This window comes from Mustelus asterias, chromosome 11 (assembly GCF_964213995.1).
Source record: "Mustelus asterias chromosome 11, sMusAst1.hap1.1, whole genome shotgun sequence".
In the NCBI taxonomy this organism is placed as follows: Eukaryota; Metazoa; Chordata; class Chondrichthyes; order Carcharhiniformes; family Triakidae; genus Mustelus; species Mustelus asterias.
In genome coordinates, this window is record NC_135811.1 from 18,450,695 (window position 1) to 18,476,539 (window position 25,845).

The 25,845-nt window shown below is 41.0% G+C and overlaps 1 protein-coding gene across 7 annotated transcripts in view; it reads right to left on the bottom strand.

The window, feature by feature from the left end:
• Positions 1–525: 525 nt before the first annotated feature.
• gpam (glycerol-3-phosphate acyltransferase, mitochondrial) overlaps positions 526–25,845 on the bottom strand; it is a 76,119-nt gene continuing 50,799 nt past the window's right edge. For all 7 annotated transcript variants that reach the window (XM_078223219.1, XM_078223226.1, XM_078223225.1 and 4 more), the window contains 14 exons: positions 24,509–24,608; positions 23,179–23,391; positions 22,287–22,400; positions 21,322–21,407; positions 20,125–20,240; positions 19,100–19,170; positions 15,195–15,459; positions 14,167–14,303; positions 13,893–13,970; positions 12,591–12,716; positions 11,529–11,649; positions 9,304–9,372; positions 8,029–8,087; positions 526–7,172 (listed from right to left, as the gene is read on the bottom strand). In XM_078223219.1, coding sequence (XP_078079345.1) covers positions 7,059–7,172; positions 8,029–8,087; positions 9,304–9,372; positions 11,529–11,649; positions 12,591–12,716; positions 13,893–13,970; positions 14,167–14,303; positions 15,195–15,459; positions 19,100–19,170; positions 20,125–20,240; positions 21,322–21,407; positions 22,287–22,400; positions 23,179–23,391; positions 24,509–24,608 — 1,669 coding nt within the window. In that variant the 3' untranslated portion in view covers positions 526–7,058. The remainder of the gene's footprint in view (positions 7,173–8,028; positions 8,088–9,303; positions 9,373–11,528; positions 11,650–12,590; positions 12,717–13,892; positions 13,971–14,166; positions 14,304–15,194; positions 15,460–19,099; positions 19,171–20,124; positions 20,241–21,321; positions 21,408–22,286; positions 22,401–23,178; positions 23,392–24,508; positions 24,609–25,845) is intronic.

The following is a 25,845-nucleotide window of genomic DNA, read 5'->3' on the forward strand; positions in this document are numbered from 1 at the left end:
AACTCCTGTCCCGGCCGATGAAGGTAAGCATGCCATATGCCTTCTTAATCGCGTTGGCCACCTGTGTAGTCACTTTTAGGGAACTGTTGACCTGCATGCCCAGATCCCTCTGTATATTAAGGTTCCTAAGGTTCTGCCACTTACAGTATAATTAAGTTTTAATAGTGTCGCAAGTAGGCTTACATTAACACTACAATGAAGTTACCATGAAAATCCCCTAGTCATCACACTCCGGCACCTGTTCGGGTACACTGAGGGAGAATTTAGCATGGCCAATGCACCTAACCAGCACATCGTTCAGACTGTGGGAGGAAAGCGAAGCACTCGGAGGAAACACATGCAGACATGGGGAGAACATGCAAACTCCACACAGACAGCGACCCAAGCCAGGAATCGAACCTGGCTTCCTTGCGCTGTGAGGCAGCAGTGCTAACCACTGTGCCACCTTGCCGCTCCATGGAGTGTTTGAATCTTTTTGAGGGTAGATGAGAAAACACATGTCAAGACAAACTACATAAGAATTGTTAAGCTGCTTTATTCCACAGCAAGTGAACATACAGAACAACAGTTTTGATTGGTCACTTGTTTCAATCAGTACAACTCATCTTCGTACAACACAGAATAATAAACATGCCAGTCTCCATATAAATGGGTGCCTTTACTTGACTTAAACAAAATAGTTCCTGCCTGCCTGCCTGCATGCTAATTTCCCAAGCCTACCAAAACCTGCCTTGGTTTTAAAATGGTTTTTATTCCAGAATTGTGTTCATTGCCAAAAAGGGAGTTCTGACTGGACCAGAGACTTCCCAATGGATGTGAGGTGCTCATTAAATTACTGGAGACAAGCTTAAAAAAAAAAATCAGTGTTTAGTGCCTTTTTGAAAAGTTTCCATTTTAACCACCTTTTTCTCAGCGTCTTTCTGTTCAAAATTGAGTACACTTTGCTTCAAATGCAATCTTTAAGCATAACTGTGGAAAAATGGTCAAAGACCCTGAAGGTGACCGCAGTCACCAGAAGTATTATTGTAACGCAAATATTTAAAGATCAATGTCATTAGGTTGGTCAACAATTTCTGAAACTTACTTTGACAGAATCAGAAAACGTCGTACAAATAAAGGTAATTTGGTCCATCTCACCAGCGGCAGCTCAAATGAAACTCACCCAATCAACTCCACTTCCCTCTATTGTTTTATATTGCTCTTTTTAAACTATCTAGTTTATATGCTTAATGTGGTAGTCGCTGCCTTATTGATGTCACAGTAAAATATTCCAGTAACGCTCTGCGTAAAAGGAATTCTAACTTTTTTTTAATGCTCTTATTCTTCAAGTAATAATCCTGAGTCTGCGTTCCACTGTTGCTGATTTGCCAACCAAGGAAATAGCAAAGTTGGTCTTTTCATGAGGGGCTCTTCTGACCTCCCACTGTAACTTTGTTAGAAACATTGTAGAAATGGGCATTTGGGTAGTAAGGATTATTTCTCCAGGGTTTCCAATCACGGAAGGTTGGAGAAAACTCACAAAATTCTCCCCCCATCTGTTTATGCTTTAAAAACATTCTCTGCACCAGCTAAAAAAAAACCTTTTAACTTTTCAAGTCTTTCTTCACATCTATGAGCTCTGAATTTGGTGAAGAGCTAATTGCCTATTTTGCTGGGTTGCTACAAAGTAAAACTGCCCAAATGCTCATCACATGAAATCTAGGGGAAAAAACGGAGCAGGAGTTAATGCACACTTAAAGAAGCTTTTTTTTCTTGTGTGTAAATTCTGAAAAGAACTATCCGTGCCCTATGTTTTTAGATGGATTGTTACTGAAAATCAGCTGGTGTAAGAAACGTAGGTTGCATATTGAGTAGTGCACAAACCACTGACAAGTAACCGCTAGACCAGAAACAAGCAGCACAAACCTCTTTTATAAAATTTTATTTTATAAAAAGTGTCAAACAGTTCTCTTCAAACCAGATGTGGGATCTTTGAGATCCGTCTCCTCCAATTTGCATTTCAAACATAAAGATCACAATTAATTATCCGAAAAAAAAGGTTCCAGCGCTTGCACATATTCCCATTCTCCCCTTCCCCATCCCCAGAAAGAAAACTACATACATATAGACAACAGCCCAAAACTGTACAGAAACAATGTCACAGCCCTTTTTTTTTTTTGGTTCTGCAGTAATGATTATGTCCTGAGCAAGAACTAAGTTTCTGTGTTGCGTCCTCAAGACTCCTGTCAAGGGCAAAAGCAGCTTTGTTTTGCACAACTGAGCTTCGGTGGTTAATAATGTCCAAAATGCATCGCACTGCCCCAAAGTGATTTTGCCGAACAATATATACCCATCTAAAAAGGGTAAAATAGCTATGCTTATATAATCATTCATATAACCAAAAAGGTGCAAATCTGAAAGAATGTACATTACTCCCCTTCAACCGATGGCAGGCATTAGTCAATCGCCAAAATCTAAATCCATGCAGTAGCTTAGACCAGAATTGATATGAATACTGCAGTTACCAGTGCTGGTAGCAAACTAGGTCTAGTCCAACTCCTCTAGGTCCAAGAACACTGCAGCCCTCAATCTTAATGTCTGATTTTAACATTTTAATTTCCACCCATTACTAATTTGCAACATCCTTGGACTGAATTTTCACACAAATACAATTTTGCAATTTTCATATTAGGCCAGTCTATCGCCACTTTGCACCATGAAGGAAACAGCAACCTCCTCAACTGAATGTGTCCCTCACCAAACCAGAACTGAAAAAGTGTATGGTTACAGCCGTGTCAAAGAGATTGACCCGATAAGGTGAAACCTGACTTTTGCTTTCTAAATGAATGGAAGAGTTTGTCCTTGAAGTTGTCAGTTTGGTCAAGATCATTCGCCAGAACGTGGATAAGATCACTAACATAATATCCTAAAGACTGAGTTACACCTTTTCCTGTTTTGTACTTTTACCTACGTTTATTCACTTCATATGACGTTAGACAAAAGTTGCAGTAATGTAGTTAGCATACATTGGAAACTTAAAAGTACATAAGATGAAACATTCAGCTATCGTCAAACATGTATTTGATAGAATTCCCTCAGTGGTTCACTGAATATACAATGTGCTATATAATCAAATGCTCTAGTCAATAAAGTTGCTGGGATTAAATTCCTAGTTTGTGCTGATTCAGCTCTTCTCAGCCTCAAGTGCTGTTGGGGGAATAAAACTGGCTGGGATTTCTGCTCTTGATCTCAGTCCGATCACTCCCCCGTCTCCACAGCACAGACCATCTGTTCGGACGTATGCAGTTGCTGCTGTCAAGCAAGTGCAGGATAGGCCTAGGCTGCAAAAACTTGTACAGTTGATATACAGCCTAAGCTCAAGAACCAGGCCCACTCATAAAACGAGGCCATTTTCTGGAAAGTTTATGATCTGATACGATACTGCATCCCAAAGCCTTCATGAGGCTAAGATTAAAAAATAAAACTGGTGCTGGGGAGGGGAATTACTTTATCTCAGGATTTGTTTAAAGTTGTTAGCCCATTGGTTAGCTGAATTTGTGACACTTGCCATCTTGAAAGCAGATAGAAAGTCAAAATGGGTGAGAGGGTCATCGCCACAGAATTTAAATAATCTTGAAATAGATCCAGATTCTATCTATTTTTTAAAGAAACAGAACATACCAAAATGCAGACAACATAGTAAATGTGGTATAAAGACAGCGAACGGCTATTAATGTTTTGCGTGTTTTCATCCTTGACACATTTATTTCCTGTATGGCTTTAAGAAGGATTGGAGCTCTTTCTTACTTTTGGAAGCACCATATAATTAAGGCTTCTAGTAATCTAGGTTATTTCACAGTCCTGAGCCTAACAAATCAGTGCAATTGTTTCCAGCTAGTTAAAAACCTGCTGCATGTTCACCTCATTGTATAAAATATATTTCAATTCACATCACTGTTTTAGAGAATGTGAGAATTGTGTTCTCACCAACACTCGCAACAAAAACAAAACTTATATGAGCCAACACCTTTAAGCTGTCTGTACTTCCAGACTATCTGACTGCTAGAAGGAAAACCTTTACTCTTTTCTTACCCTGGTACTGTAACGCAAAACTGATTTCAAAAGGCTAAAAGCAAGTCAAAAGAAAAGACACTTGGGATATAAATAAACTAGAAGCCTGAACAAAAACTGCTGGAAATACGCCAGCAGGTTAGTCAGCGTCTGAAAGAGAAAATACAGGTTAAAGTTTTTGCTTTTATTGTGTATTTACAGCATGTATTTTCTTCCTCTAACCCCTTCCTTGTGCCAGAAGCATGCGATACAATTCTGCCCCCATCCAAGCATGAGGCAGAAAATCAACTTGAGTTCCCGCAGTCACTCACTCATAAAATTGAAACATCAAATAATGCAGCATGTAGTCTCCTCTTTTTACATATAACAACATATTGCATATATTAGAACTGGGACGTACACAAAAAAAATGAACAAAATGTGCTAAAACACAGTGCAACTAAGTTGTGGAAACTCTTTGGTCTAAGACAAAGGTGATGTTTTCCACAAGAGTGATTTGGGTAGTTATTCAATTTACATAATGTGGAACATTAACCATTAAGGCCGAGCTTCTTTTCTCTCCCCACACCCACAACCCCCCCCCCCTCCCACCCCCACATTCCCCTTCCCCCCTAAAGATTCAATCAGCATGAATTTGTGTTAACCCTATGAAGAGGGAACGGCTGAGACCTTCAATAAATAGATACACAATAAAATAACATGTACAAAATGTTAATGTTTTACAGTATTTACACATTTCACAGCAATAAAGTTTTTTTTGAATCCCAGCCTTTATAAATGATACTGAAGTGCTTTTTTTCCTTTATACTTCTATAGTATGAGGTGGTCCACCATTATAGGATTTACCATTCTATCTCTCCAGAGATTCAAGCTGGAAATGCAGCTCACAGAAATGAGCTTCTCTTACTGAGAATATTCCCAGCATAAAACTTTTAGTTAGAAAGCCTCTTCTTTCACAGGGACAAGACAAAATATTGTGGATTGTACAAATTTTATGCCACACTGTAGTAATGGTAAATACTCTTGAATTTCAGATTGATGAGTGTCATCAGAGGAATGAGTTGGGTTCTGTGTTGCGAGTGGTTGCTTCAATAAGATAGTGCAAAGCTCAAAGTGGTTCCATTCACTGGGGCACCATCGTTTCCAATGTTTCGAAAACTGTCAGTGCGAATGCTGCAGACTTCACAGGTTCCAATCATCTGTAATCATGTAGCTACAGATGCACATTCAAAAACTTGGGATGATTCAAGCCCCCCTCCCTCCCGCAGCTAAGTACACTGTCACCACATAACGAGCAATCTGAATGTTCGGGGAAGCACCTTGCAATGGATGGTTAGTTACAATAGTCACCAAAGCAGGGATTTGAAGTTAAAAGTTAGTAGCCGTGCACACTATTCTTACAGCATGTTGCTTGCCACAAAATAGATACAACTACTGGAAGGACTACCTTACTGCCAAGATACAGTTCATGTCTACTTGTAAACATTTGGCCTTTTTGAAGTTATATGGCTTTTTTTCTTGGTCACTATGTACTACAGATTTAATCTAAGTTCTTAAGCTGAATGTGTTTTTTCAGTTAACCTAAAGCAGTCTGCAATTTGAGATGCAACACACACACACACACACACACACACATCAAATAAATGTCAGTACAACTTGACATTAATGCAGGGCAGTGCGGTTGAGCATGGATCGGCAATTTTGACTCCTCAAGCAGCAAGTTTCCCAATGTTAATTTGGCCAGGCTCAGTACTCTTCACTAAAATAGCTTTGGGGGGGGGGGGGGGGGGGGGGGGCGTTGAGGGAGAAAAGAGAGAAAGCTGCACATGGAGGAGGAGTAATCAATCCAGATTACTCTTTTATATCTCCTCACAGCTGAGGCCACATCAACCCACTAACTTGTTGCATACTTCTTAGCTTAGCTGTTTCAAGCAGCATTGGCAAAAAGCAGAGACCAAGTCAGATGCTGTCCCTATTTAACTGCCATTCATGGGAATGGGTTGCAGCCACAGGGTGGATAGAGGAAGAAAATATCTTTATTAAGGTAACTGTATTATGACCAACGTCAGCCAGCTGGAAGAATCGGAGCTGTATATAAGCATTAAGAGATTCCCTAAAGGTAGCAGATCTATTGAAAGTACATTCGGTAGCATACATTCTATGACTGCAATGTCTCAAGTTATTCCAAAGACTGTCATTTTTGCAAATAGCTGATCTCAGGAGAAGGTGGATGGTGTTAAAGATAGATTGAGGTGAAGATCTCTTATAAAGTCCATAGCAAGCACACAGATTCACTGCTGAGTACAGAACAATCGGACTGCACCAAAGGAACTGAAATGAAGTCTGGAGAGTGGCAGATGTCGATCAAAAGTTATTTGCACGGGAAGTCCACAGCCTAATCTCAATAGAACTCACAGTGACGGATCACTTAGGTTTTAGCGCAGCAGAACATTTTAGCAAATGGCTTTCTTGCATGGCAACAATGCTCCCCAGTTTCCGAGGAACCCAGGATAATTTGATACCTCATTCATTATTGCTGAATTTTGACACGAGTGTCTCTGGCCTATGACACGACTTCTCAGGAATAGTGTACAATCTCTTCTAAATTAAATTAGCATAAATTACACGAGCACTAAAGGTCAGACAAACTTTTGCAGTTTCTAGGGTTATCGTAAAATATCACCGTGTTCAACAAGCCAGCAGCAATGATGGCCGTCGCCTTTTAGTGGAAAAACATTCTCATTTACCCGCATCAAAAGACACAGAGAGGCGACACTGAATGGAATGGTGTGTTAGCTCAGACTGCGTGGGGCGGGTGATGGGGGGGGGCTGGGGGGAAACTATATTCAGCCATGTACTCTTCACTAAAACAGTGAAAAGAAACCAAATCAGAGAATGTGGCAGGTAAAATATTCATTTCTGCTTTTTAAATGTCAATTATCCAATTCAAATGGATTAATCAGTCCATGTCGTCGAATCACCAGCTGTGCCACCTTGCCCAGCGATTTCTATGCTACAGTAAAATTAAGGATGTACTCCAGCAGTTTCTGTCGATTGATGAGAGGTAGAAAAGTTTTGCTCAGTTCCAAGGTGGAGCTCCCGCTCTTCTGCACTTTGAAAACCTGGAGAGGCAGAGTTGTTCATATTATATATAAAACACTTGAAATTTTTAGGCAGGCACACAGCTTGCAGCAGTGACAATACTCTCTTCTCACAATCACATCTGAACACCTTATAATGCTGCAGCTCTGATAATGCCATTGAAAGATAACACACCATCAGCAGGTCTTGAAAGCTTATTTCCAGAGACCTTGGTTTATTTTTTTTAAATCACGAGCAGGTATGGTGGCAGCATAGTGGTTAGCGCTTTTGCCTCACAGCGCCAGGGTCCCAGGTTCAATTCCGGTCTTGGGTGACTGTCTGTGTGGGGTTTGCATGTTCTCCCCATGTCTGCATAGGTTTCCTCCCACAGTCCAAAGATGTGTGGGTTAGGCAGATTGGCCATGTTAAATGCCCTTTAGTGTCCCAAGATGTGTAGGTTAGGTGGATTAACCATGGTGAATGCCATGGGGTTACGGGGATAGGGAGAGGGAAAGTGCCTGCAAGAGTCAATGCGGACTTGATGGACCAAATGGCCTCCTTCTACACAGTAAGGATTTTATGATTCTACTATACAGGCAACAGTGGGGAAGTAACATTTTTGACCAGTAAGTAAAGACTGTAACTACATAAGCACTAAGCTAGTTACTGCCTCTGTCGCTTCAAGAACCCCACGACTATCACCACCATATTGGCGGTGCACACTGTTTCTGGAAGATCGAGGATCTCTTCTTTACTAACTGTGGAAAATTAAGTGGGGTATAACTTGACAGTTTTTGCCTGTATTTCACACTTTTAATATAAATTAACTCAGTTAAGAAACCAGCCATGTCGGCGTGCGGAACTGAAATGAAAGCGACGATGGAAAGGATTGCCTACCCCAAGATCTTTAAGAGTCTTCACTGCACTCTTTGCAAGGCAGAAGGTTGCACTCTCACCTGCACGACAAAAGAAAGCATACTGAACCAACAGATCTCCTCTGGTTTTACATGTGGCAAGTTGGAGGAGATGCTATATAATAGGAGTGATACACCATGTAATGCACAATGTGTTATACGAGCGTGAAGATAGAATTGTGTTCCTTTAAGTCGACAAGTCTAATTACTGTAAGAAAACACTGGTCGAATATCAGAATTTAACGTCTTTTGGTGAGAGAAATTTGCAGATGGGATTGTTCTACTGTATTTTCAACTTCAGATGAGGGAAAACAAAGTCAAAGAACGATGCCTCTCCCTCTTTTTCAACAAAAAAAGGTTTGATACTTTCGGATTAGGTAAACAGCTGAAATGAGCCACGAGTTTTCAAACCTCTTAATATATTCTAGCCGACTTAGGCACATTATGCAATGGAACGCAGGATGCATCGTTACTCTGTTGAGAAGATGAAGTGGTTTATGCTGACTTGTCTCAGTGAAGACCACAAAGTCTAATTGTTTTCTGGGGTTAATTAACAGTTCCATTGATGGGAACTTGGTGCATTGGGACGGCTTGCAAATTGACAGGGCCTTAAACATTTCTGGCTCAAGGCTAAAGCCTTTCGTACTCTTCTGTGCAAAACAATTTTAACTCTTTTTTTTTGGATAGGATAATGTGGAATTTATCAGACATATACCAGACATTATCAGTTCACTTTGAGCGTGCAGCCACAAAGCTGTGGGTTCAAGTCCAACTACAACAAAACAGAAAACCTGCATCAATGTTTTACATTCGTACTGAGGGAATGTTGCATTGGTAGGTGAGTATTACTATGGATTAGATCTTTAACCGTAGCTTAATTGACTACGCAGATCAAGCCCAAGATGGGGTGAAATGTCTGATCTTGTCAGCTTGGATCTTGAGTGTCTCTCTTGTGAGGACCGTGAATTGGATTCAATTTGAATTTCGTTTTTGGAGCAAGCAAGGAGATGGATTCCACTCTGCCCAGTCCACTCTGAGCATTGGCTCTGTATCTCTAAGAATGGAGTAAACAAAATGTTTAAACCGTTGATAGGATTTTTACTTTGACAAGCAGACACAAGTCATTGGAAGGAATGGGATCCAAAACATTTGGAGAAAAGTCACCAACAGCTACCTACTTCACAAGTTTATAGATGCGGTTTGCACGCACTGTGAGAAAGGATTTAAATTGGATTGACAGTGTCATGATAGAACTCACCAAATACTGCAATTTTCATTTCTGTTCTGGATAACAGATACTTGTGAAACTTGCTGATGTATTCCGGCTCTGAAAAACAACAGCATTTATAAAAACTGTTAACATAGCCACTGACCCAAGAAAATAATTTATTGCAGAAGATTAGATTGCAGATTTTTGGTCGTCTTCCATTTTGAGAAGCATTCAACCAGCCATTACATACACATGAATAAACCATTGTTTCAAAGGGGAAGAAAAAACACAATAACTCTTTTTATATCCTGCTTACACTGCAGAAACAAAAACTCCCTAATGAAAGCAGCTCCATCTTAGTAGCTGGTCTTATTAATGCTGAATTTTGAGAAATGATGTAACACAGCTGGTTACCAGATTGAACATTGACTGAGAAAAGAAAAGCTATTACAATAGTATGCTGACCTAAACTTTCCTCACGACAGTATAAGCATTCATTCTATGCCAGTTAATAAGTGTGATTTTTATAACTAGTCTTTGGAGGTTTCTGTTATATGTCCAAAACTTTCGAACATTCCCAGTTCCTTTCCAGAATCTCCATACATTTCTCAGCACCCTAATGACCATATCAATGAAAGTTATTCTGCTTTTCTTCATAAAAGCTTCCTTTCTTTACACCCAGTTTAATTGTTTGCTTATTCAGTAATTAAAGGTACTCAAGTAAAATTGAAAGACTATTTGCTGTCAATCACTATTGATCAGAAACTTAACTGAAACAACCATATAAATACCGTGGCCAAACAGTAAGTCAGAGGCTTGGAATTCTGCGGCAGGCAACTCACTCCCCCCATCTCCCCACAGCTTTCCCACCATTGACAAAGCACAAAGCTGCACTGTAATGGAATACTCTCCAGTTGCCTGGATTAGTGCAGCCCCAGCAATACTGAATGACGTGGACGCCATCCAGATCAAAGCAGCCCACTTGATCGGCATACATGTGCTATGTTAAACAATAAAGCCCTCCACCACCAGCACACCATGGCGGCAGTGTGCACTATCTACAAGCTGCACTGCTGTAAGCCGCCAAGGCTTCTTCAACAGCACTTCCCACACCACAATATTTACCACCCAGAAGAACAAGAGCACATAAGAACACCCCACCGTTCAAGTCTCACACCACCTTGACTTGGAAATCCATCGCCATTCCATCATCATCGCTGGGTCAAAATGCTGGGACTCCCTATCTGACAGCATTGTGGATGCACCTACACCATATGGACTGCAGCACCTCAAAAAGGCAGTTCACCATCACATTCTCAAGGGCAAATACACACCATTTGCCCTGTGTTGGAAAATGGGGCACCTGGCCGATTGAGCAGAATCAGAAAGCCACTAAGCCATTGAAGATATTCAGAGAAGGGCTTGCAGAGTCATTCTAATGACCATTGTTACTCCAATGCTTTGCAGTATCGTGGTCTCGACTCATTCAAGAACAGATGCGACCAATTCTGCCCTCCTATTGCAAGATCATCGCCAAGATCCAAACGTCACTATTTGATACTCACAAATCTCAGCGCCCACCAGCTAAAGATCTCAAAACAACTAACTGAATTAAGATATTATAGAGTTATCATAGAATCCCTACAGTGCAGAAGGAGGCCATTCTGCCCATCGAGCCTGCACCGACAACAATCCCACCCAGGCCTTATCCCCCCCAACTCCACCTGTTTACCCTGCTAATCCTCCCGACACTAAGGGGCAATTTAGCATGGCCAATCAACCTAACCCGCACACCTTTGGAGTGTGGGAGGAAACAGGACGAAACCTACGCAGACACGGGGAGAACGTGTAGACTCTGCACAACACCCAAGGCTGGAATTAAATCCCGGGTCTCTGGTGCTGTTAGGCAACGGTGCTAACCACTGTGCCACTCAAATGATAAGTTAAGAATAGTCCAATGCCATATTTCATCGGCACAATGCATAAACTCCAATTAATTTTAAACTTTGAATCCAGACAACAAAGACCTTAATCTAATAATCAAAATGTTATTTTACTCCGCTTTTTTTTGTATTTTACTTGGAAGAATTATAGATCACAAGCCTTGCCTCTATTTGCTTCTTGCCCGTGTTAAGAATTGGTTAAATAAATAAACATTTGATGATGCTGAAGAATTAGGGAAAGGAAATAAACGTTGGCTTTGGCCCCAACCCTCACAAACAGTGAATGAATACATATACAAGAGAGCAACTGACCTCCTCAGTTTAACTTACCTTCCACTGGAACTCTAAAGCTTTGAATAAAAACAGCAGCTGCGAAGTAAGCTTCCAACAAAGGGCCCAACAGTCTGTGTAGGAAGGTGACAAACTCCTGATGATCCTGAGATTGGCTCACCTGGAACAGTTAAATTTCAGGATAATTTGCAGTTGTATAAACAATATCTTAATGCACTGGTTGATCTTGTGTGCTATCGCTCACAGGCAATTTTTTGAATTGATTCTGAACACTTTATAGTACACAGTGAAGTACCCTAGCTTCCCAATCATGCTGCCCTGGAAAATGGTAGCATGAAATAGAAAATCAAATCTAGAAGATGAGCAGGGACCAATTTAAGGCATTTTTTAAAATAATCATTCGTGGGACATGTGCATCGCTGGCCAGCATTTATTGCCCATCCCTAGTTGCCCTTGAGAAGGTGGTGATGAGCTGCCTTCTTGAATCGCTGCAGTCCACGTGTTGTGGGCTGACCCATAATGCCGTTAGGGAGGGAATTCCAGGATTTTGACTCAGCAATTGCGAGGAACGGCAACATATTTCCAAGTCAGGATGGCGAGTGGCTTGGAGGGGAATTTGCAGGTGGTGGTGTTCCCATGTATCTGCTGCTGTTGTCCTTCTAGATGGAAGTGGTCGTGGGTTTGGAAGGCGCTGTCAAAGGATCTTTGGTGAATTGCTGCAATGCAACTTGTAGACAGTACACACTGCTGCTACTGAGCATCGGTGGTGGAGGGATTGAATGTTTGTAGATGTGGTGCCAGTCAAGCAACACATCTACATTTAGCATGGACTAATCAAATGGGAGACGTAAGCAATGTGGTCAGGAGAAAGCAAAAAGTTGCACTAAACTTTGATCAATACATAGAAAAAGTAGTAACATTTTTTCTTCAGTATCTCATGCACCAAATGGCACATCCAAGAATACATTGCTTGCTCTTCAACAGTAACCATGAGTAAGTGTGACTGTGTAAACAACTCTGAACTGTTGGGCACCAAACTACAACCTAGAACGCAATTGTTGAAATTTTAGAATCTAACGAATTGATTTTGTAATACAACACCTTTAAATAACGATCCCTCTGCTCTTCCCCATAATCACTGTCATCTTCTTCATCGCTTCTCCAGGATAGACCATCTGGATATTTATTGGCCCATGTCTCCTCTGTAGGACTGGGGCTCAGATCCTCCTGATCATTCAATAAATAAAGACCTGGTTATGATTTGAAAAACACATGGGCTCTGTGTAGTTAAGATTGCAATGCATTATAACTATGACACGGACAGTTGGATGTTAAGCACATATCTACTTGTGTAAGCAGGAAACTGTTTCTATTTCTCCATCTCTATCAACAGCTCCATATTATATATATGCATCAGCTCAAGAACTGAGCTGCAATTGAGGGTTCCAAAAGATATTATGTCCAATAATCTAAGTCTCAACTGACCAGATGATGCATATGTGTCTCTCTGAGTGAGAGACAGAGAGACACAGTGACAGACAGCTGTCCCCACACTCCAAACACAGGAATAATCCTCATTTGATCTGACAAGATGAAAAGTGACGTAGAGGTGTCAAACCTCCAGGAAGTCATAATAGGGATGATTGAGAAGTCATCCTGGTAGCTGTACCCTTCTATACTGTAGAAAAGATCAAAAGCTATATATTGTATCACTACTTTTTGGACATGCTCATCTCTGTGATCTATCTTTGTAAGAAGTTTAACAACACCAGGTTAAAGTCCAACAGGTTTATTTGGTAGCAAAAGCCAGTCCAACGCCGGCATCTCCACATCACATCTATCTTTGTGACAGTGCCCAATGTCTATGAAAAAATTAAATCTTAACAGAATGGATTACAAGACAGCCTGCGGGGTATCATAAATTAGAATGGCAAAACATAAAAAGATAAAACATTGAAAAAGTTTATGACTCATAAGGCTGGAACTAAAAGATGGCCAACACAGCACAGTGGGAGTTAACCTTCTGAGCAGTTTGCTTCAGCTGTGGAATTTACTCAGCAACATTTTAAGTAAGAGCTGTTCTAATCAATTCTGGATAAGAAGTAATAGTTTTCGGTTCCATTTCAAAACCATAGCCCAAATCTTTAAGAAACTTGCTTAAAGAACTAAAGTCATATACAAGGTTAAGGGAAGCCAAGAGTATGGCATCTTCAATGTTTTCTTTTGTGGTTCAACCTGGATTCGTGTCACCTTATCATTACCCAGCAAATTACAACTGGCAGAGAAAAAAAAACCAAATCAGTGGGTGCGGTATTACATAACGCTTATTTCAGTTCACATCTACGACTGAATTCACAAATGATTTGGTTGTTTGAGTGTTCAAAAGTCCAATAGATTGCTCACCTCTGCCACCATCAGGATTCCATACTGAATAAACTTTCCGACAGCATCATGACAAACCTGGTACACTGCCTGACAGGGCTAGAAATAGAAAGGATCAGATAAGTTAGCACATAACATTGCTTCCAAAATCTATGCATCTTATTAAAAATGCTAAGTCTGCACACCTAATTCCAATTATTCCCAACTCATCACAATTCTTCCATTGAGCCAAAATTATGGGAATCTCAATGGGTATTGATTACACAGGAAGGCTTGTGCATTCACTTTGACTTACCAACGCTACTGTTACTTCATTGGAAAGGAGGTGGCACAGACTAGCAGCTGTGCGAATAAGTCTTTCTTGGCTGACTGTTAGCTCCATTTGGCCAGGCTCTGTAATCTTCTCCTTTAGAATGGCACAGAGGGAACAGGCTGAAATACAGTGAAAGAGAGAATGACAGCTGACTGGAATCAGAAAGGTGGGACTGCCAAGTTACAAGGAAGAATTATTCAGCTCTAAAAAAAGCATGTACCAAAAGACACCTCCTGGAATTGGCTTGGAAACATTCTACAATTATGAAATAGATCAAAACACATTTCACTTTTATATTAAAAACTTAATTTTCCTTTGCCATAAACCGACAAAAAATGAAAAATTCATGAAGTGAACCCACTGAAACTTTGTGCTGAAAGAACCGATGTTAATCTTATCAACACTGCTTTCATATAATGTTACTCCAAGTAAAAATGGTAATGGAATAGAGCTGGCGTTTCCAGTCAGGATCCTGACTCGAAATGTTACTTCTGTTCTCTCTCCACAGACGCTGTCAGACCTGCTGAGGTTTACCAGCATTTTCTATTTTTGTTTCAGATTCCAGCATCTGCAGTATTTTGATTTTATTCTTTTGCCATGCTTTGAAAGAGATATCCAATCAGCTAGACTCCTTCGCTCTTTCCTGTATAGCCCTGTAAGCCGTTCCTTTAGGGGTGAATTTACTGTGGCGTTTAAAATATTGAAGGGCATTGGCAAGATAGGTAACACACTTCAGTGTCAACGCTTTAATGCGGGAGCGTATGGAATAGCAGAATGAAAGTTCACCCCAATAACACTCCACCAAATTTAGAAAAGTTCATAATTCAAACACATCTACACTGCTACCAAGACTCCCCAAGATCCTCCATGTGCATCATTTGTTTGGTAGCCTACACGAGGCTTGAACATTCTGGTTATCTAAGCGACTGGAAATTAAGTTGAACTAATCAGTAAAGAAGAGAAAAGGCTAACTGCCATCCAGTGCTGACATCGTGATACTTAGCACTTACCAAGTATTGCCTCTGTGAGAAAAACCTGGAAAATACCATTGCTGTAGAAATTCAGCTCAAACAGGGCTGGGATTGTCGTGGTTGGAGCAATAAAGAACTCACTGTTGCGCCGGGAGCTTCTGACATTGACGCAATCACCCAGCAAATGCAGCGCATGCATAACAACGTCTTCTGAATTTCCAGAGAAACCCAGGTCAAAATCCCGAGCCAGGACCACCTCCTTCATAGAGAAGAAATCTTCTACCAATTTTGATAAGTGGACACCCTGAATAAAAGTAGCAATTCAGGAAAAGTAAATCTCTAATTAAATCAGACCCTTGCAAATTAGATATGCTCACATTTACAATTCTAGTTACCGATTTGAGAAATTATGAGAATACGATAAAAGTATGTTGCTCATGCCACTGTGTGGGGCAATATACAATGCTGATAGTTAACACACACGTCAAAAACCATCACTATTTGGAGTCCATGACCCTTATTAAGTTGGGCAAGAAATATACACAGTTTTTGTGGAGAGCATTCAACCCAGATCAAAATCATACAATGAAATTAGGGAAAAGCAGCATCATTCCAGACTTTGATGATTTTGCCCCTTTCAATGAGGGAGCACTGTAACGGTATGCAGGAAGACAGGAAATTGGTGCAGGCGTAGGCCATTTGGCCCATCAAGCCTGCTCCACCATTCAAACAGATCATGGCTGATAATCTACCTCTTGTACCATTTTTTTCAACTATCCCCAAATACCTTGAAGTCAGTAAAACTATTCTACACAGCAAATGCTGAGAAGCCAAAATCTAAGGGATTCATATACATCAGGCCCATGATATTAATTATGCTGAGTTAATCCAGCCAGGAGTTAAAACAGAATTTGAGTATTGCTGAAAAGAGAGACATCTTGAAGCTTTTCATCTTGAACTCATCAGGACACATCACAAAAATACCAACATGAGGGAAAAGCAATAATTTATACTGTATGAAAAGAGAATTGTTGATTAGTTGGCAAGTGGAGTCTGACTGGTAGAGGTGTTGCCATGGAGAATGGCAGATAATTGCCAAGAATTGCTTTAAATTTAAACCAAGCAGCTTGACCCTGATTGGTCAAGGCATTGCCCTGGGGAACGATGCAGCGAATGACTGTCACTTATTTTGTTCAGGTGAAACAGGTGCAATGCGTGTACAGATGAAAAGCTTCCACGTATATCTTTTTTCCAGCAAAACTCAATCTTTGTACGGCCAAACGACTATTTCAAACAGAATTCTTCCATTTCTCATATAGGTAGTCTGATTAGTAAGTTTGCGGATGACACAAAAATTGGCAGAGTTGAAGATAGTGCCAAGGATTGTGGAAGGATATAGGCAGATTGCAGACTTGGGCAGAGAAATGGCAGATGGGAGTTTAATTCAGACAAATGTTTTTATAATGATCTTTGCAAGATCAAATTCAGGTGTGAATTATACAATAAATGGCAGAACCCTTCGGAGCATTGACATACAGAGGGACCTGGGCGTACAGGTCCACAGATCCCTGAAAGTGGCAACACAGGTGGTCAAGAAGGAATACAGCATTCTTGCCTTCATGCCGGGGCATTGAATATAAAAGTTGGCAAGTTATGTTACAGCTATATAAAACTTTAGTTAGGCAGTATTTTGAATATTACGTGCAGTTCTGGTCGCGACACTAACAAAAGGACGTGGATGCTTTGGAAAGAGTGCAAAGAAGATTCACCTGGATGTTGCCTGGTCTGGAGGGTTATAGGTATGAGGAGAGGTTGAATAAACTAGAATTATTTTTACTGGAAAGACGGAGGCTGAGGGGCGACCTGATAGCAGCTTACAAAATTATGAGAGACACGGATAGGGTGGACAGTCAGAGGCTTTTTCCAAGGGTGGAAGGGTTGTATTACAAGAGGGCACAGGTTTAAGGTGAGAGGCAGCAAGTTTAGGAGAGACATATGGGGAAAGTTTTTCACACAGGGGGTGGTTGGTGCCTGGAAGCACTACTGCCGGTGGTCGTGGTGGAAACAGGCACATTAGCAACATGCAAGGCGTATCTTGAGAGACTCGAACGGGAGGTGAATAGAAGGATAGAAACTGTGTATCAGTGCAGGTTTGGTGGGCCGAAAGGCCTGTTCCTGTGTCGTATTGTTCTTTGTACACAGAGTGCCCTGTGAGTTTCTAAAAAGCAATAAATTAAACAACAGCGGATATTGGAGATTGCACAAGATCTGATTCCAAGAGTGAAGCAGTCTATAGTTCACAAACCCAATGTCACTTCGAATCACTGAATCATACATTAACAGAAGGAGGCTGTTCAGCAGAGAGGACACGCTGCTCGACCCATCCTGCTTGTGGAATAAAGATTTTGCCCAACCTCACACTGCCTGCATGTATAATGTTGACATTTCTAAGAATAAAATAGGAACACTAGATTATGTACTTGTTGTCCACATATCGAATGCAAGATTTTTCTATTATAGGATTAATAACCAGTGTGTGTCTAGATCGTGATAGGGAATGCCAGTAGAGGCTGCAAAATGGTAAGCGAACATAGAAAACATAGAAGATAGGAGCAGGAGGAGGCCTTTCGGCCCTTTGAGCGAGCCTGCTCTGCCATTCATCACAATCATGGCTTATCGTCCAACTCAATAGCCAAATCCTGCTTTCTCCCCATAACTTTTGATCCCATTCGCCCCAAGTGCGAAATCTAGTCGCCTCTTGAATACATTCAATGTTTTGGCATAACTACTTACTGTGGTAATGAATCCCACAGGCTCACCACTCTTTGGGTGAAGAAATGTCTCCTCACCTCCACCCTAAATGATCTACCCTGAATCCTCAGACTGTGACCCCTGGTTCTGGACTCCCCCACTGTCGCGAACATCCTTCCTGCATCTACTCTGTCTAGTCCTGTTAGAATTTTAGAAGTCTCTATGAAATCCCCCCCTCATTCGTCTGAACTCCAGCGAAAACAATCCTAACCTCGTCAATCTTTCCTCATACATCAGTCCTGCCATTCCCGGAATCAGCCTGGTAAACACAAGGCACATTACAACCATCTTACTGGGTGCAGGAATAGAGTGTGCAAACAGCTGTGAATCATATAAAGGGGAACATATATTAGAATTACCTGATTCACTTTAACTTACTTCTAAATATCAATTTTAAGAAAATATATTCCTTCATTGTGGTTGCATTTTTACTTTTTGGAAGTGTTAATGTATGGACATTAATTAGATCCCATGCATGGACAAAGTCTTTTGTGTGGCCGTCTGAATTTTTTGTGCGGCCGTCTGAATTTTTTGTGCAACTGCAGTATTCTGCACTGCAGGCCGCTTGTGGCAAGCAGGGAACCTGAGGGTGTGTACACATTTGTTTTAAATTATTGCCGCCTCCAGTTTATGCACTCATCAGAATCATAGTATTCTACAGTGCTGAAGGAGGCCATTCAGCCCATCAAGTCTGCACCGACCACAATCCCACCCAGGCCCTAGTCCCCCTGACACTAAGGGATCAATTTAGCACGGCCAATCCACCTCACCCGCACATCTTTGAAGTGTGGGAGGAAACCGGAGCACCCAGAGGAAACCCACGCAGACACGGGGAGGACATGCAAACTCCACACAGACAGTGACCCAAGCCGGGAATCAAACCCAGGTCCCTGGCGCTGTGAGGCAGCAGTGCTAACCACTGTGCCGCCCATGCAATGCTTCAAGCATGGATTTAGTCAAGTGATTGAAAGGCAACGTGTGATCAATAATTTTAAAGTCATCCATCCCCCCAGACTTTTCTCTGAGCCTGTAGCAAAACACTCTAAAGTACTATGTTTAATAAACCTTGCAACCTTTGCTCATGGTATCACGTGTCAACCTCAATACGTGGCTCACGAAGGAAAAGCTCTCACCTTCCTGTGCCTGTAAAGCAGTAAGCAGGCAACAATGTGAGTCGACATCACAGCAGAGCATCTACTGGCAGCTGGAATTCATAAATCAAACACAGAGACATAAATGCAATGCCACAAGACAACTTGTAGATGATTCACACATTATTCGGCAAAGATGTAATTGATGATGTCTAACTTTTCCAAAAGTATCTGCTATAATTTTCTTTCTAAAAGAAAGCTGAATTAACAATAACTAAAAGATTTGCTGAGGGTAATTTTGAAGGCAGACTAGAATAATGAAGGAGAAGGTAAAATATTACTCCTCAAATTTGGAAAACAAAAATCGAGTTAGATTGGCATGTTTTTCTCTTCCTTGCCTGAAGGCAAATGACTCATGCTGAAACGTAACAGGCATTAATATCTCGCTATTACTTTACTCAGCTGCGCATGCCTGAACTGAGAGCATACAGCAGCAAGCTGGTCAACTCTGGGGTGAGAATGTGCATCGCGAGTTGAGCCTGATCCTTTCCTATCCAACATATTTTTCAGTCGGAGACACTTAACAGCAAAACAGGAAGGGAACTCCTGAACGACCTCATCACCCATCTATAGAATACCCACTGCTGCCTTATCTGTGTTTGGCTAATCCAACAGCAGTTACACAGAATCACAGAAACAGACCATTCAGCCCAACTAGCCAAAGGCAGTGTTTATGCTGCACACAAACCACTTACAGTCTTACCATTTAACCTCACCAGCATGTCTCTCTACTCCCGTCATCCTTGTGTACTTACCCAGTTTCCCCTTACACGCCTTTATGCCATTCAACTCAACTACTTCATGTGGTAGGAAGCACCACATTCAATTTGAGTTTGAGACTGTCAACTAAAACGCGTTCTACAATTTTACCCATACATTTATTTACATTTTTAATTTGCATTGCCAATTCATAAAATAGCATTGTTTGGCTTCAGGTAAAACAATGTGCATAATTTGAAAGTTGCCAACAAAACGTCAATGCTCAAATGATTAAAGTCAACACTTACTGAACAATGCATGCTTGGCTACATTGGAAATCAGCTGGCGCCTGTATTGCTCATCTGAAAAATCTCTGGAATTTATAATTGGAACCTGATCAGGTTCAGCGTAGTCAAGGCCTGGTCTACATGGACAAAACAGAGCAAGGTGCATTAAATAGAGATCAAATAATTGTTACTTCATTATGTAAGATAGTCACACAGATCAAACTAGTCACACAGGTCAAACTAGAAAATTGTGAAAACATTGCGTAATGGGCAAGTTTGCAACTTAAATGCATAAATATACCGATGTTAAAAAAGGAGTCAAAATTAAAATGGAAAATCTCCCTTTATGTACATTTTGTCCCTCAGCTCCTTGAAAGCTTCAGTTGATTAGTGAACAATTTCTTTTAGAATCTCAGTGATGGTGTGAAGTTTGGACAGTGCAGTCACTTCTAGCCAATTTGAACACAGCAATATTCAAAAAACAATGAATGCTTCTGAACAAATCCTGAGAGATTGTTAATTAATACAACACAGGATCGTGATGTGATGGTGTATGATAGAGGTCCCATGGACTATGACGCAATGTGGCTAATTCACGGGCTCACGTATGAAATCCCCACAGACTGAATTCCCAAGCTGGATCAAACAACCTTAACGACACAGAAAGGAGAAGCAGAACTACAGATCGACATTAGTGGAAGTCTGAGAACAGGCTCCCTTGTCTGCAGACCTGAGCATTTTAACCTGCTTCAACTACCTGCAGTCAAGAAACATGGCCAATGTCTCCATAGGCAGGCCAGTTTGCTGCTGTGGGAGGCAGGGTCGCAGTTCAAGATGTGGTCATAGAATCCCTATAGTGTGGAACGAGGCTATTTGGCCATCGAGTCCGCACTGACTCTTAAACAGAGCAACTCACCGAGGCCCATCTTCGCTCTATCCCCACGACCCCATGTATTTAGCCCATTAATTTCCACCTAACCTGCGCATCTTTGGATTGTGGGAGGAAACCCACACAGAATCGGGGAGGACGTGCAAACTCCACACAGTCACCCGAGGTCGGAATTGAACCCGGGTCTCTGGCGCTGTGAGACGGTCGTAATCACTTCTTTTGCTGTTGCATGATGGATTCCTGTTTGTGGTTAAACACAGACTGCCATCTTTAACAACGTGAGAGGGCAATTCATTTCACTTCAACAAGCCAAATACTGTAAACGTTACCTATCAGTGATAATAGACGGCAGAAGGATTTCCTCAAGGGAGAGGGAAGCAGGTAATGGACGGTTTCTTTGAGCATCAATGTATTCCTGCAGTAGCAAAAATTACATTTTGGTTTTTACTTTGACAAGTCACTATCTTAGCTATTAAACAAGTTATTTCTTCCATTAAGAAAGCAAACAAAGGAATTTTAAGCAAATGTTAATATGTGGTGAGCGTAATTCCGAAGCGCTTGTTTTTCAAAGCTGATAGAGTTGCCAAAATAATAGCAATATTGAGTCCTGTTTTTGTCTGATAATAAACAAAGACTTAAACTCTTACAGCAACGCGTGAAATCTGAATTTAAACAAACCAATTGATGAAGAGTAACATTGAGGTGCAAGAGAGACTGAGGTTCCCTCTCAGTATTCAGAGGACTCACAATGTACAATGATTAAGAGAACTGAATGATTATTGTCGGAAAAATAAAACAGTATTTTTATTTGTCTTACTTTGGGTTCCAAGATCATCAACCATGTCCTTTAATATCCCTTTTTTCTTTTGCATTGCAAACCCCATATTTGAATTCAAAAGAGAAAATGCTGGAAAATCTCAGCAAGTCTGGCAGCATCTGTAAGGAGAGAAAAGAGCTGACGTTTCGAGTCCAGGTGACCCTTTGTTAGCTTTGACAAAGGGTCATCGGGATTCGAAACGTCATCTCTTTTCTCTCCTTACAGATGCTGCCAGACCTGCTGAGATTCTCCAGCATTTTCTCTTTTGGTTTCAGATTCCAGCATCCGCAGTAATTTGCTTTTACCCATATTTGAATTGCACTGCTTTGCTCCTCCTTAATCTAAAGTGAATTACAATGTATACATTTCCGTTAATAGGGAGAATAAACCAGTCTGTGGAATGATTGGTTTAACAACTACGAATAGGTCATATTTTTAGGTCGTAATTTCAGGTGATTTTCCAGCTTTGTCACTCACCTTAACAGAGAACGGCTGTCCAAAGTCTACTCGGACACAGCCAAAGTTTTTACGAAGCATCCTGAAAACACCTTGTGCAACACCCCAAAGGCTCTCTTTCTTTTTGGGTTTTCCCTAGAAAATAGCACTTTATGTTAGCATTGCTGCAGTTAATTCACGATTCAACCAGCCACTAAAACACTCTAGTTTAAAAACACTGCAAGTTGCTTGCTACAGAACTAAACTGATGAATGCTGCTAAGTCCACCAAACAGCTTTCTAGCTTTCGACATTAAACTTTATATTAAGCCAATGCTTGTGGATTTGGCTCCCATTGCTTCCTGAAATTAAGCAGCACTTTCAAATATTCAGTATATAAAACTGAGACAACCACACAGTCAGAGAATACTTAACAGGAGCTAGATCTATACACTGTGGACTAAAGCATATGTTTAACATGGGGGTTGGTTTAGCTCAGTTGGCTGGATGGCTGGTTAGTGATGCAAAGTGATGCCAGGTCGCAGGTTTGATTCCCGTACCAGCTGAGGTTATTAATGAAGGCCTGCCTTCTCAACCTTGCCCGAGATGTGGTGATCCTCGGGTCACCAGCCAACTCTCCTGCTCAAAGGAGAGAGCAGCCTATCGTCATCTGGGACTGTGGTGGCTTATATTTAACAGCAAATATTGAAATAGTTTTATGGTATTTATCGTGGTGTCCCCCTCTATAAGGTTAACTTACTTATGAATGAGATGGTACAATTGGAATAGATGTTTCTTTGTACCCTGATGCCTTATTTAGATCAAACAACCGATAATAAATGTTTTCGCTTCTAGTCTACATTATAGCAAAGCAAAAAAAAAAGTTCTGTGAAAGCACTCTTGACTATATTCAAAGCAGCATTAATGTTACCCACCAGCTGTTCACTGTTGTAATTGCCTTCAATAATCCGGTCATATGAGATTCCCACTGGAATAATCATAACATCGGCAACAGTGTTTTCATAGAGGCTATCGACCACGATAGAAAGAAGGCCTGTCATGGCCATGTATGGTTTACCACTCCGAGACCGTGTGCCTTCCACGAATATCTCCATAAACTGTCGCTGACGAAGAAGTTCTGCAATATACTGCGAAATGGAATAGATGACACTCAATTAAAAATTAATTAGTCACACCATTTCTTACTCATGCACTATTGAATGGCTGTCCACCAACTCCTTGCACCATTCATTTTTGAACATTTATTTTAATGTTCAAAAACAAATGAATGATACAGACGCTAACCCCACACAGGCCAGCATATTTTATAAAACATTTTCACGGCTTCTGGGGAGTCACTGGCTAAGTATACACCCATGAAACCCTCGATAATAAAGGTGTCAACTTAAAAGAACAGGCTCTCCCCAAGACTAAAAATATTGAAATCAAGTTTAGAAAGTTCTTGTTGCCCCAGTGGATTGCCAGGCAACATCTTAAACTCAGTGTGCCACGAGACTGAAACTACAACCGCGGGAAGGCCATAACCACAAATTAATGCAATAACAAAACTTCCCCCAGGAGGTTGCACACCGATAGGTACCAGAAACCTCTCTGGATTGAAAATAAATTAGAACCATACAACACAGTCAAAGAAAAATCAATTCAGATCTTTTCCACTGTGAATGACACTTAAAATGAGCTTGTGACATACAAACAAGTCAGATTAAAAGTCTGGCCAGCTGCATAACGGTAGTAAATACATTGGGATCCTTCCATAATGTGGTCCACCAATAGTGCAGAATTCATCCATCTTGGACCCCAAAATTTAGGATTTGCCCAGTGTAATATTAAACCACACAAGTTAGGAAGGCTTCCTCTCAGTAACTGAGGCAACATTCCAGTTGACCTCAGCACACCCCTACATTAGGAAAGAGGCAAACTTGCCTAGTGCTGCTGTTGGCAGTAACCCCTGCTGATGGTGTAAGCCTGAGCACTGGGCACCAAGAACAGACACATTGGGCCCAATACACACACACATCCAGCTATCCTGCGATTAATCCAGCAAAGAAAAATACACACAAAGGAAATAAAAATACACAAACTCACCTTTAATACCCAGCCAGGCTAAATACACTGGACCCGATTATAACATGGCCTCAAGATATGGATCCTGTGGACCACGTTATAGCAGGGTCCCAGTGTGGGTGCTGTTCAATTTTTCCGAGAATTGTTTCAAATCTTTCAATTATTCTCATCAAAACTTACCACACGTAGGACGGCTCGATATAGGATGTCCTTCCGTCCATCTGCACCAATATCCAATTTTCGACGGATGAAGAAGCCACCTAATTTCCTTATAAGAGTGCTGTAAAATCACCACATTGCATCTTAAAATACCTTAATCGGAATGGCTACAACACCCTAGTTTCAGTGATAAGCAGAGAACGGACCCAATGACCATGCCATATCTCAGGCAACTAAACACCCGAAGAGTAGATGAATTCCCAACTTCAAGATAAAGCAGCACCTTTTCTAGTTTGTCATGTCAGAAAAGACGATTTCCTAACTGCTGCTGACAATTACAATAAACCGTATTTGCCTATCATTTTAAAGCTTCACATTTTAAAACTTGTCAGTAGGCTACAGCAGTGAATCACCTAAAACCTTCTATTCCATGCTGAACCACGCAATAGGTTTGGCACAAATCGCTGCTAGGAACCAGGTTAGGACAGCGCTAACTAGATGCAAACTAAAGCTGGGTCCCAACAACGTACTCTAACCTGAACATCTAACGTACACACTACTGCCCAGGTGAGACATTTCCGTTTCCCCCCCACAGCAAACACCATTTGGAGTTTGTTTTGTAAAGAATGCCAACTTACACCGAATTATACGGAGTCTCAGGCTGCTGAACCCATTTTCACAAAAAAACGGGAGTCAATTGCTCAAACTGGTTTCACAGAATCCTTACATCCCCCGGGGAAAAGATAATTTAATCCCATCAATCAAAGCAGATAGCCGGGTTCAAAAGTGTACCAATCGACTGCACTTTGCTGTTGCTGATTTTTAAACGTCGTTTTAAACTTCACGCGCAATACGTCATGGGTATTAGTGTAATTAACATACAGCCGCAATCCTTGAAATTTTGCCCACCAAGAAAACTCTTTTAAAAAGCATTCACGCCAACTCCTTTCCTACCCAAACATACAAATAAAGAAATAAAACATAGGCCTTTCATTCCTTTCGGTCTGTTCTGTTATTTTGTTAATTGAGGTTGCTTTGTCCTTTTAAATGCAATTTCTTGCTCTTTTCCATATTTTTGCTTTCCAATTAAGCATCTATCGTCCTCGTAAACACCAACTGATTTGGCATCTAAGACCTTCTAAAAGAGGAGGTTTTGCATCTTCAAACTCCAGTGGGTGAAGATTTTTTTTTTCTGGAGTCGATAAAGAAGTTCAGAACGAACAGATAAATCATTTATGAGCAAAATTTCAAAGGAAACGTCTCACTGGGTTTTTTTAAAAAAAGTCAAACTCTGAGAGTTTGGCCGCCTGGCCAGCTGCTACTGAGAAGATGAAGAGCCTTTGAATTCGCTGAACTCA